This window comes from Penicillium pulvis, assembly GCF_028828015.1.
Source record: "Penicillium pulvis strain IBT 33274 chromosome Unknown scaffold_8_segment0_segment0, whole genome shotgun sequence".
Lineage (NCBI taxonomy): Eukaryota > Fungi > Ascomycota > Eurotiomycetes > Eurotiales > Aspergillaceae > Penicillium > Penicillium pulvis.
This window is the reverse complement of record NW_026643080.1, coordinates 3,246,662-3,259,078: the sequence shown is the minus strand read 5'-3', so window position 1 is coordinate 3,259,078 and position 12,417 is coordinate 3,246,662. Positions and strand designations below refer to the sequence as shown.

Below are 12,417 nucleotides of genomic sequence, written 5' to 3'. Positions count from 1 at the left end.
GCCGAGGGTGACCGCGCAGTCGCGATGAGGATAGCCCATTGCTCCACACATGAGGATGATAACTAATCTAGGTGGATTTTACCTCTAGGACATTATTCGATGATGCTGTTTTAATTAGCTCTCAATTATCCTTGTCGCGTTGAGTGCCACTCCCCATAGATTACCGACTGAGTGACACCCAACGCCCGTATCCTATTCCTACCCAACAAATCGCCATGCCGTCCCCGGAATTGGCCAGTGGCTCTGTTCCACCAGAGTTTTCTACCGCCGACTCCCAATCTGGCATGCAGAATGGCTCCGGCGCGTCTGACACGAGACTTGGAGGAGAAGATCCCACCAACCCGGGAACACAGCCATCTGCCAATGGTCAGGAGAGCAATACATTTGAAGATGGAAAACAGAATGCCAAGGCTATGCTAGCGGCATCTGGTGTTCCGGATTCCAACAGTGATCCCAATGGTACGCCCCAATCGAATGGCACAAATGGTTCCGCGCAAAGTCGAAAACGATCTCGTGACGGGTCTGTCATTCAGCCCAGTGATATCTCAGGGACAATGACCGTCCGGACACGCGAGACGCCCGTCGAACAAATTATGATAGAGAATCTCGTCAATCGCGAGTTTGATTACTCGGCTGCAACTGCTTGGCAAAACCCAAGCCAGGAATTGCAGCGAGAGAAACGAGCGGAGCGTGATTTTTACTTACAGCTTCGACGTGACAATCAAACAAACCCAGCTGCATTGTTTGGCGCAGGATACGAAGGGTTTGGGAATACACGCACGGACCTGCGAAACCATCCACCTCAGCTTTTGTACCCAGCCAACCGACGTAGGCCTGGGAATCGCAAGACTCGCGAGCTTCGGATCTCACGTCGAGATATGAAAGTGCAGAGCGAGCAGATGGACGACCTGGTGCCCATTCGTCTAGACATTGACTGGGAGAAAGTTAAGATTCGCGATACTTTTACTTGGAATTTACATGACCGTGTTATATCCCCAGACCTGTTTGCCGAAAAGCTGGTGGAGGATCTGGGTCTACCTATGGAAACTTCCGCGCCTCTCATGCGCCAAATCTCGCAAAGCATTCAAGAGCAGTTGATGGACTACTACCCGCAAGTCTACATGCACGAGGAGGCTCTTGACCCGCATCTCCCTTACACGGCATACCGAAACGATGAGATGCGTATCCTGGTCAAGCTGAACATCACTATTGGACAGCATACCCTCATTGATCAATTCGAGTGGGATATCAACGATGCACAAAATTCCCCTGAGCAGTTTGCCATGCGCATGACAGACGATCTTTCTCTCTCTGGCGAGTTTACCACAGCCATCGCCCATTCCATTCGTGAACAATCCCAACTCTTTACTAAGTCCCTTTACATTGTTGCACATCCATTCGACGGTCGCCCCATCGAGGATCCCGATCTTAGCGCTTCCTTCCTACCAACACCCGTGTCCTCCGCCTTCCGACCTTACCAATCGGCCAAGGAACACACGCCTTACCTCTACGAATTGAATGAGACAGATCTTGAGCGAACAGAGATCTCGATATCTCGGGAACAACGTCGCCAGAAACGATCCATAAATCGGCGTGGTGGCCCTGCTCTACCGGACCTAAAGGACCGTCAGCGTACGATTCGCACATTGATTGTGTCTTCTGTCATTCCCAACTCAGCTGCATCAATGGAAGAAAGCAACGTTATCAAGCGTTCGGGATCTGGTCGCCGTCGTGGTATCACAGGACAAAGAGATGACGATTCTGATGAATTTGAAAGTGATGACTCGGACGAGGGCTCTCCAGCCGTTGGGCCAAACCTTGCCCAAGGCACTGCCCGCACGAGAGGCATGAGGGGGGCCGCTAGGGAAGCTCACGCAGCTTTGCGTGCTGGTTTGGGACACTCCGAAACCCCGGAGCCTGTACTTTACGAGCCGCGAGCGTCAGCTCGACGGCAACAATACCGAGAAGAAAGCGACGAAGAACCAGACAAGTTGGTCGTGAGACTCAAACTGTCAAGAGACAAGCTGGTGGCTTTGAGGAATGGACAGCGAATAGTCTCCGCGTCCCAAGCGTCCTTTAACAGGGCTGCGCCCAATGCCACGCAAATGGCACCCCCTTCAGATAAGCAAGCGCGACTCCCTGGACACAACCCACCTCGGCCGCAGCAAACAGGAGCCGTCGACGCACCGAACCCTCCTCAGCCCGGTGTTCCCGCTGTGAGTAGATATTGACCTTCGATTTTTGGTCTTTGGCTGACCGTGTGCGCATTCAGCCCCCACCGCCTAGTTGGCTTGTGGCCGGACTTCAAGGGTTAAAACAGGCCCATCCCAACGACTCTTTTGAAGGAGTGATGCGTTACTCTGCCGTGGATCTTGAAACTCTGGCCCCTGTGACCAATACCAACAACCTCCAACCAGGTCAAAAAATCAAATACCAATACCTACCGCGAATTCGGTGCCACGACTGCCCCGGCAAGCTGTACACGCCTGGTCCCGGCATGACTGTGGACAACTTTGAGGTCCACCTTCGCAACCGGCAGCACAAGGAACGTGTGGAGGAGCGTATCTCGAAGGCTGCCAATGCTCCTGTTAACCCTAATTTGGGTAGTGCGAGCCCGGCCCCTGGTGCTCGTACATCAGCTAGTGCTAGCCCTGCGAATCTTGGTGCCCCTTCTCCTGCCCTTGGCCCTCGGCATTGAGTCAAAAAAACCTCATTGACGAAGTCATGACTGCGGTGCCTGTGTGAAATCTTCTGACTGGAACACTCTTCTTTCAAACGCCTGTACTCTTTTTTATGTATGACACCATTCGCGCTCCCTACCTTCCCTAGAACACCGACCATTTCTGTCTCTTTCGCGAGGGTGTTTGTTGTATAGGAATCTTTTTCTGTTTGAGTCTGCAGCGGCAGAACGAATTAACTAGTGCTTATTATCCATTGTGAGGCGCACAATGCCTTCAACGTGGTATATTTCTACTTTTCCCCTGGACCCATGGATGTAATAATATGAATTCGATAGTAGGGCTTAGTAAATAAGACCGATTTCCTCTCCTGATGTCATGTTGCATACAATAAGCAATAAGGTCCGCCAAGATTTGCCAAGCCAAATCCATAGGGCACCTGGGCTAATATGTATGTATACCTAGTGGGGTTGAGGTGGATCTTGCGTATCACATCCAGACTTGTCCAGTTCACTACCTACAGAGTAGTTCATTACGCACTCCATAACCAACGAGCATTCCTATTTTGATACCAAGGCGCTGATCTTGACCCATATCAGGACGACATACTTAAAGACGCCGTCGAGCACGGCCAAGAAGATATTGTGGATCTACCTATACCGCTCTACCAGACCGACCACGTCATTGTTTCTCTAGAGACTACTATCTTCATGAGTTTCACCAAATCGCGGACATTCTAATGCAATCACGAAATTCAGATACCACAGCAGTGGAGTGGTGAAAGGGTACTCGAATTACATGAGGTTCTCTAATTGAAATGGACCAGATGGCTTCAAGTAATAGAAGTAGTTTATCTTCTCCCGGAACCCTCTTCTCGATAATCCGACATTCACGATATTAGATCATCTCTACCTTCGATGCCCACCACACCTTGCCGCCAAAGGAGCCGAAAGGATTGACTTCATCAACATCTCACTCGCGTTCTTTCGTGGCTGACCAGACCTCAAAGTTGACGTTGATGGCAAGATCAAGGCCGAATATAGCTTTGAGAATGGCAACATCCATGTTCTTCGGCTTAGGAGCGCGATAGTTGAACACCACAGAATTAGTTGAACACCCTCACTAACCGCATTTAAAAGTAGCGCAGTAATTGTAATAAAAATATCATCTGAAGTATTGAAGGATATCGCATCACCTCGCTCAATCCGGTCAATATATGAGATAACACTTAATTAGAGCTATGATGTAAGTACGAAAAGGTAGCTCAGTGGATATCACTCTTCAATCACCTTCAAATTCCAGCGTAGTCTACAGAGTAACGTGAGCAAGTAGGTACCTGGGTATTTACTCAATACTATTACTCTCCGAATCTTGAATACTGCGCTATTTTCAATGCGGTTAACGAGGGTGTTCAATCACTTTTGTGGTACTTAATTTAAAAAGCTCAGCGGCTTATTATGCGCCGTCCCGATGTTGATTAGGCCTGATTATTCAGCGCTCATGCCCTTATTCCTTTGATATGGGCCTGGCATATCTTGAACAAATGCCCAAATACCAGATAGCAGTTAATGGGTGGGCAGATGGCCAGACAATCGTGTTCGAAAATGTCATGCGCTCTTTTGATCCTTTCATCACGGAGCATGTACTTGGAATTTGACGAGGTATTGCAGGGACTACGGAATCGTCATTCATGATGCAGCCTGGGGAGACAGATGGTCTTATTTGAAAACTCGATCGTCAGGCTATGAACTCGTCAGAATACCTTCCCCTACTTCTCATACTGCTATGTGACTGTATCAAACCCGGCAAGATCTACAGAGTCTCGATACGTTTCTGCATGTTGCAGAGCTCCTAGTGAAAGCTGAGACACGGAACCCCGTCATTCTCGATCGTCTCCGAGCACGAATACTCATTACAATTGATGTCACCAGAGATAAAAAGTGTGAGACGTGCGATTCGCGCTAAACAGCCTGCTCTCATCTGGGCCGTGGCGATGTAGAATACAGGGACATCACACTTGTGGATGTACTTCTGCGTTGTCCACGGATCAAGACAGATGCAATCGAACGCGGTTTATATTGGCTGTGGCGAATAGGAACAAGGAGATTTTGAAGACGATTCTGGCCGGGAGGATCTTAGTATCAATCTTCAAGACGTGAAGGGACAGTCGGCTGTTTTCTACGCTGCTCAGAACGAAGATGCAGACATCGCTCGGCTACTCATAGAAATTGGTAGGGTAGATCTGAAGATTTCCAATGCTATGTAACGAATAACTTTGAGTATCGCCAAACAAGACGGACATCACAATGTTGCTTCTTCAATCAGTCAATTTTAGGGGTTTCATGATGTTATAAGGAGTGAAATTCTATAAACGGCCATCAACAAGAAAATGCCAGTCAAATCTAATCAATTGGTAGAGTCAAATTTTCGATTTTCGTGATGCTACCGATCTTTCTCCACGATGTACAATGAAGCCTAATAATCGCGGCTCTAATGACCCAAAAAGTCCGGTTCTCCATGACTTTCCCATTTACATACCCCAAGACTGGATCGACCTTGTGATTGAGACATGTGCTGATAGAATGGGCTTTGCAAAAAGTCTCTCACACTCCATGACGAGCCAGGAATTCTGGTCATTCCCTGCGTGGATTTGGTCCAAGTGAATGCCCCAGCATCCACAGTGCGGAGGTGGTGCATTTGATCCGTATCTTTCTGGCAAATTTCAACCTGGACATTGGTCAGGCACATTAACCCTGCTTCGAATTCGTAGAGGGCATTACGTTGTTGCTCATCGAGATTGAAAATAAGCATCCCCTCCACAATATCTTTTGGATTCGTCGAAGGGGCGAGAACTGGCGAACTTGATTCGGCGAATTGATATAATTGATAGCCGGGCAATGTGGCCTGGGTCATGGATGTGTGGATCTCGTAGCATTGGTCGATGCTGATATAGTATTTCAGAACCGTTGGAAGCATCAAGACTCCGTATACAAAGCGCGGGGAGCTACCTGGTTGCTGGTGGAAGATGGTGACATCGTCTTTGGAGATTGTGTTGCTCAGTGCTAGCTTAAAGTCGGTCGGGTACCAGGGCTCCATTTCCATTTTCAAGAAAGGTGGCCAGACATGGAGGAGAAAGCTGTATATCCCTTTCGGTGGAAGCGAAGCTGTTAAAGCAAAAAATTGTGAAAAGATATGGCAGTGGTGAGTTGAAATGATGCGTAGGGGTTTACAGAGGGTCGGAGGGTTGCTAGGTAGGTTGAAGCCAGACCAAGAACAGATTAAAGATGAAGTCTATTCGCTGTCTATATCAATCAAAGTGACATGACACGCGAATTAATCAACCGTCCTCGTTCTGACGGATGCCTGGTGTACAAAAGCGCGGAGGATCTAGGCTGTGTCAAAGAGGCTGCACCTGGGCGAATTAACCCTAAGAGCCTCATTAAAGCAGTTGGAAAGTCACGCAACTTGCGTTTAGATTATTTAGGCCTATCATACTGAGGTTGAAGACCCGACATCTTTTTGGGTTATCCTTGGATGGTTTAACCGTGGATTCATGGGGGAAGGGGGCCGGGAATAGGTATAGTTCTGCGCCCGTGGATGTGGTTGCCTTGTTCACCATGAAAGGGATCACCCAAGTACTGAGCACTCCGTAGAGAAAGGCAAATCATAGTGATACCTACGTCTACTAGTGGCCACTATCGATTATTGATCTATGTAAACAGTATATCAGGCATTCAGGCCTACAAGATCGACCAAGTTCCATCACATTCGCTGGTGGCGGACCCCGATTTGCTGACATAATGGTCCACCGCTTACCTCATCACATATCGTCACTCGATGAGTACCTGGGAGCTCTGAGCCAACCTCCATCCCTCACCTTCTCACCCCGGTCGTCTTGTTGATATCCAGGTGTTCACTTTGCACTTTTCCATCTTCCCATCGTTTTTCGATTGTCTATTATTCTTGTTCAGTTTCGCAAGCTGCTGCCCAGCTTGGTTGTGAACACTTGATCTTTCCCGCTTCTCCAAGCTTCCTCTTCCCATCAACCCGCCACACATCTCAGGTCCTTCAAAATGTCTGCAGAGCCGGATCACACTCACGACAAGAAGAGGGTCAACCTTCAGTATGTTGCATATGTATGCCTTTTTCCGCCGCGTTGTGACTAACACCGTACCAGGGATCCCTCGGGCGCCGAGAAGAAAGAAGTGAGACCAACACACTCAAACCCGGAGTAACCAGGAGACTGACAGGATAAATAGGAGCTCGACACCGCGACTGCTATTCTCAAGAAGAAAAAGAAGCCCAACTCTTTGATGTAAGAGATTCGATTGGAGCCATGGGCCCGATCTGCGGGGACGAAGCTGACAGCTCATCAATAGCGTTACCGATGCCGTCAACGATGACAACTCCGTTATTGCCCTATCCAACAACACCATGGAGACTCTCCAGCTCTTCCGTGGTGACACAGTCCTGGTCAAGGGTAAGAAGCGCAAGGATACTGTGCTGATTGTCCTGGCCGATGACGACCTCGATGATGGTAGCGCCCGCATCAACCGCGTTGTCCGACACAACCTCCGTGTCAAGCACGGCGACGTTATTACCGTTCACCCTTGCCCTGATATCAAATATGTGAGTGTAAAGTGGAATTTGTCTTTTGATCTGCATCTTTATCTTTTGTTTGGGTGGCTAATCTGGACGTCACATTAGGCTAAGCGCATTGCCGTCCTTCCCATCGCCGATACCATTGAGGGTCTGACCGGATCCATTTTCGATGTCTTCCTCGCCCCCTACTTCCGTGAGGCCTACCGACCGGTGCGCCAAGGAGACCTCTTCACCGTGCGTGGAGGTATGCGCCAAGTCGAGTTTAAGGTCGTTGAGGTGGACCCCCCAGAGTACGGCATCGTTGCACAGGACACAATTATCCACTGCGAGGGTGAGCCCATCCAACGAGAGGATGAGGAGGGTAACCTCAGTGAGGTCGGTTATGACGACATTGGTGGCTGTCGCAAACAGATGGCACAAATTCGTGAGCTCGTTGAGCTGCCTCTTCGCCACCCTCAGCTTTTCCAGACTCTGGGTGTCAAGGCGCCTCGTGGTATCCTCATGTATGGACCTCCTGGTACCGGTAAGACTCTTATGGCCCGTGCGGTTGCGAACGAGACCGGAGCATTCTTCTTCTTAATAAACGGACCTGAGATCATGTCCAAAATGGCTGGCGAGTCTGAGTCCAACCTGCGCAAGGCCTTTGAGGAGGCTGAGAAGAACTCGCCTGCTATCATCTTCATTGATGAGATCGACTCTATTGCCCCCAAGCGTGAGAAGACCAACGGCGAGGTTGAACGTCGCGTTGTCTCTCAGCTTTTGACCCTCATGGACGGCATGAAGTCTCGTTCTAACGTTGTGGTGATGGCTGCCACTAACCGCCCTAACTCCATTGATCCTGCTCTCCGTCGTTTCGGTCGTTTCGATCGTGAGGTTGATATCGGTATTCCTGACCCAACTGGTCGTCGTACGTGCCTCCTTCATCTCCCCATGAATTCCAAGAAATTAATATACTGACCACACTGGTTCATCTTAGTCGAGATCCTGCAGATTCACACCAAGAACATGAAGCTCGGTGATGATGTTGACCTTGAGTCCCTCGCCGCTGAGACCCACGGTTACGTCGGTTCCGATTTAGCCTCCCTCTGTTCCGAGGCTGCCATGCAGCAGATTCGTGAGAAGATGGATCTCATTGATCTTGACGAAGACACTATTGATGCCGAGGTTCTTGACTCCCTCGGTGTCACCATGGATAACTTCCGCTACTCTCTCGGTGTCTCCAACCCGTCCGCCCTCCGCGAGGTTGCCGTGGTCGAGGTTCCCAACGTTCGTTGGGACGACATTGGTGGTCTGGAGGAGGTCAAGCGCGAACTTATCGAGAGCGTGCAGTACCCTGTGGACCACCCCGAGATGTTCACTAAATTCGGTCTCAGCCCTTCAAGGGGTGTTCTCTTCTATGGACCTCCGGGTACTGGTAAGACCATGTTGGCCAAGGCCGTCGCCAACGAGTGTGCTGCCAACTTCATCTCCATCAAGGGTCCTGAGTTGCTGAGCATGTGGTTCGGTGAGTCGGAAAGCAACATCCGTGACATCTTTGACAAGGCCCGTGCTGCCGCTCCTTGCGTCGTGTTCCTTGACGAGTTGGACTCCATTGCCAAGTCCCGTGGTGGTTCTGTCGGTGATGCCGGTGGTGCCTCTGACCGTGTTGTCAACCAGCTTCTGACTGGTAAGTTCCTTCAATACACCATCATACTAAACTTCCACTAACGCCTGTATCAGAGATGGATGGCATGACCTCCAAGAAGAATGTCTTCGTTATCGGTGCCACTAACCGTCCTGAGCAACTGGATGCTGCCCTTGTCCGTCCCGGTCGTCTTGACACCCTTGTCTACGTTCCTCTTCCCGACCAGGAGTCCCGTGCTGGCATCCTCAAGGCCCAGCTTCGTAAGACCCCTGTTGCCGGAGATGTCGATCTGGACTTTATTGCCAGCAAGACCCACGGTTTCTCCGGTGCCGATCTTGGCTTCGTGACCCAGCGTGCCGTCAAGCTCGCCATTAAGGAGGCCATCACCGCTGATATCGAGCGCATTAAGGCCCGCGAGGCTGCTGGCGAGGATGTCACCATGGACGATGATGAGAACATGGAGGATACCGTGTCTGAGCTCACAAAGGCGCACTTCGAGGAGGCCATGAAGTCTGCTCGTCGCTCCGTCAGCGATGTTGAGATTCGCCGCTACGAGGCTTTTGCCCAGAGCCTTAAGAACTCTGGAGGCAGCAGCTTCTTCCGCTTCCCTGAGGCCGGGGAGGTCCAGAACAACGACACGTTCGGCGAAGCCGGCAATGATGATAGCCTCTACGACTAAATGGTTCCTCTTTTATTTTTTTGCTCGGGGTGACGACATCTGCGTTTGACCATTCGGTTTCGACTGGGGTTCTTCTGCACTGAATATTCATCGTTAGTTAGATGGTTCTTTTTAGAGTGGGGGAACTTGCTGAGAACTGTGGTGGTCGTTTTTTCCCTCTTCGATTATTTTCGTTCTTCAAGGTTGTCTCTGCCCTATACAATGTGTCATAATCGCCAATTAAGTAGAGAATTTCTACGTTGAATTACTTTCTTCTGGTCCAGGACCTATGTAGTAAGGTTGAACTGTAGGACCTCTGCTATCACTGTCATCAGCACCAAGATTTGGCAATCTTCCAAGGTTGGCAATAGGTAGTAAATTCGTTAGAAAATGTCCGACTGCCGGATACCCCTACAGTATGAAAGGAAGGCTTAGAAGACACCTGGGCAGAATCATAACGAAAAGTATCATGACAACAGAGGGTCGTCCTTCGAGTGGATTGACTCCTGGTACTACACTATCCACAACGGCTCCGTCTAGTAATTAAGTAGGCCTTGAGCCTAAGAGAGGGATTGAACAAGAAAAGTATGGATGTGTAGGTATGATGCAGCGGTAACTTATCAAGAATTAATTAATGTATCAATGTATATATCTATAAGTCGTGATCTTGTATCATAACAGTTCAAAAAGAAAAAAAACCGGCTCAAACTCCGTGTGTGCAACCGACGGGGATAAAAAGTAGCAATGCTTTGACCAAATCCAAATCACCCAAATTTTGAGAAACAAACTCGACGACCAACATGAAACTGGAACTTAGAACTTCGGGCTGAATCGACTCATAGCTCGAATCTTGGCTCCATAGAAGAAGAACAAAATCGGAATAGGAATCATAGCGACGGTGATAAAGCCCAAGACACTGGACGCCCAGTCTACGCCAAGGTTGTCATACATCTGAGCCGCAAAAAGCGGGAAAGCACCACCAAGTGTAGACCGTACGAGTGTATTGGCAGCAATAGCCGAGTTGGCGAACATCATATAGACATCAATGATGTAGTTGAGACCCTGCATGAAAATAACCAGGATACCCAATCCAATTGGGACACCGGCGATGACCTGTGGCACCCACGAAATCTCTTTCTTGGAGGTCCAACCGAACCAGAAGAGACCGATTGGCAAGAGGACTGAGGCAATCATCATTGGTACTAGGCGCTCTTCAGGAACGACACGACCATGCTTGGCCAGTTTGCGAGCGAAGCGAGTTTTGGTGGTGTAGATGATCAGGGAAATACCCAAGAAGACACCGATCATGATTCCGATGAAAGGGAGTGCGGCGACACCTTCCTGTTTCCAGCCCCGCACTTCGCCAAAGGAGATAGGGTAAGCCTCGAAGAAAAGGTAGAGAATTCCGTAGATGAGGGCAAGGTAGAGAGTGATGAAGAGGAGGATAGGCTCCAAAACGAGCATCTGGAATGGACGGAGAAGGTACTTGTTCGCGATATCACCCCAAGTGGGCCTGTGCTCATCAAGGAAGGAGTGAAGTGCCCAGTTCTTGGTTTCGCGTCGAAGACGGGCAGCCCGGTCCTGGAGGAGCTTGGGACCGTAGGTCTCCGGGACGATGAAAAGGGCGAGTAGGCCAAAGAATGCCGATGGGATAAGTGTGATCCACGCAGTCCAGCGCCAGCCCAGATATGAGTCCGTGATGAAACCGCCAATTATGGGACCCATAGTTGGGCCCAAGAAGGTAGCTCCGCTGAACATGGCGATAGCGACAGCTCGATCAACGGGGTCCCAGATGTCGGCCATGGCACCACCGACCACGGCTAGTGGAGAGCAGCCGAAGACACCAATGAGAAAACGGAAAATCATGATCTGTTGTAGGTTTGTGGCCACGGCGACGGGGATTTGGAAAATGGCGAAGATAGCGTAGCCGGAGAATAGTGGAATGCGGCGGCCGTATAGTTCGCTCATCGGGGCCCAGCAGAGAGGACCGAGGGCGAAACCGAAGACAGTAAGACTGGTTCCTAGGACCATGACTTCAGTAGAAACATTGAACTCTTCGGCTGTGACGGTGGTTGCAGTCGAGAAGACACTACTGGCAAATGTGATCCACACGGTCATCAACGACATGGTCACCGTGATCAACCATTTGCGTCCTCTAGAAAAGTTTTGAGGGTTTTCTGGGTCATCTGGGCCATCCCATTCAACCAGATTGGGGTCTTTATCTGCAGGTTTCTCGGGGGATTGTGGGCCATGTGCACTCTCAACATCGGTGTCCTCTTGCGGTGCTCTAAACGCCTCTTTGTCCAGGGCATCGGTGGCCATGGCGGGCTCCATGGTTGGCTCGTGATGATCCTTGCTGAGGCGAGGCGTAGTTGTAGATGAGTCAATATGGTTGGCACTCATCTCAAATGTAAGATTTAGAAAATATGTCGAAAGGGGCAATTGCCAAAGTAGATGTATTCGTACTCCTGTCGCAGGAATAGGGTCGATACTTCCAATCTTGAGATAAAGCTAAATGCAAGAACTTCCAAGATTTGAGAATGAATTCAACTGTGGAGATTAGAAGATAGTTTTCAATGTGGGCATTGCTCTGGCTTTATCTTGATAAATGTCATGCTGAGAATCTCGTGGTACTTTTAGACCGAGCCCGAAGCTACGCTAATAAGAAGACCAAAGCCCGAAATCCACAAGCAAATATACAAGCAAGTCCTTATGGACCCATGCTATTCGCTAACAGCAATTTCACGAAGTGTGGAGGCTCCACTGTTCGACCTAATGTCCGTGGTTAGTCCGCAGTGACTAAAGTCCGGGCCCTGCGCGAGGCCGAGATCCATAGATTAAATCAGATGTTGATA

At 49.6% G+C, this 12,417-nt stretch overlaps 4 protein-coding genes across 4 annotated transcripts; 2 read left to right on the top strand and 2 right to left on the bottom strand.

The window, feature by feature from the left end:
- Positions 1-215: 215 nt before the first annotated feature.
- N7503_010641 (SWI/SNF chromatin-remodeling complex subunit SNF5) lies at positions 216-2,698 on the top strand (the record flags this gene model as incomplete). The annotated part of the gene is made up of 2 exons (XM_057070187.1): positions 216-2,216; positions 2,273-2,698. 2 exons carry the CDS (start codon positions 216-218, stop codon positions 2,696-2,698), a joined length of 2,427 nt encoding a protein of 808 aa, XP_056916798.1.
- A 2,455-nt stretch (positions 2,699-5,153) lies between these two features.
- On the bottom strand, positions 5,154-5,780 carry N7503_010640 (gamma-glutamylcyclotransferase family protein; the record flags this gene model as incomplete). The annotated part of the gene is made up of 2 exons (XM_057070186.1): positions 5,154-5,168; positions 5,217-5,780. The coding sequence occupies 2 exons, from the start codon at positions 5,778-5,780 to the stop codon at positions 5,154-5,156; spliced, it is 579 nt and encodes a 192-aa protein (XP_056916797.1).
- A 971-nt stretch (positions 5,781-6,751) lies between these two features.
- Positions 6,752-9,583, top strand: cdc48 (AAA family ATPase CDC48; the record flags this gene model as incomplete). The annotated part of the gene is made up of 7 exons (XM_057070185.1): positions 6,752-6,801; positions 6,856-6,883; positions 6,938-6,993; positions 7,058-7,307; positions 7,386-8,187; positions 8,257-8,946; positions 9,000-9,583. 7 exons carry the CDS (start codon positions 6,752-6,754, stop codon positions 9,581-9,583), a joined length of 2,460 nt encoding a protein of 819 aa, XP_056916796.1.
- Positions 9,584-10,375: 792 nt separating this feature from the next.
- N7503_010638 (MFS transporter) lies at positions 10,376-11,965 on the bottom strand (the record flags this gene model as incomplete). The annotated part of the gene is made up of 1 exon (XM_057070184.1): positions 10,376-11,965. One exon carries the CDS (start codon positions 11,963-11,965, stop codon positions 10,376-10,378), a length of 1,590 nt encoding a protein of 529 aa, XP_056916795.1.
- Positions 11,966-12,417: the final 452 nt, after the last annotated feature.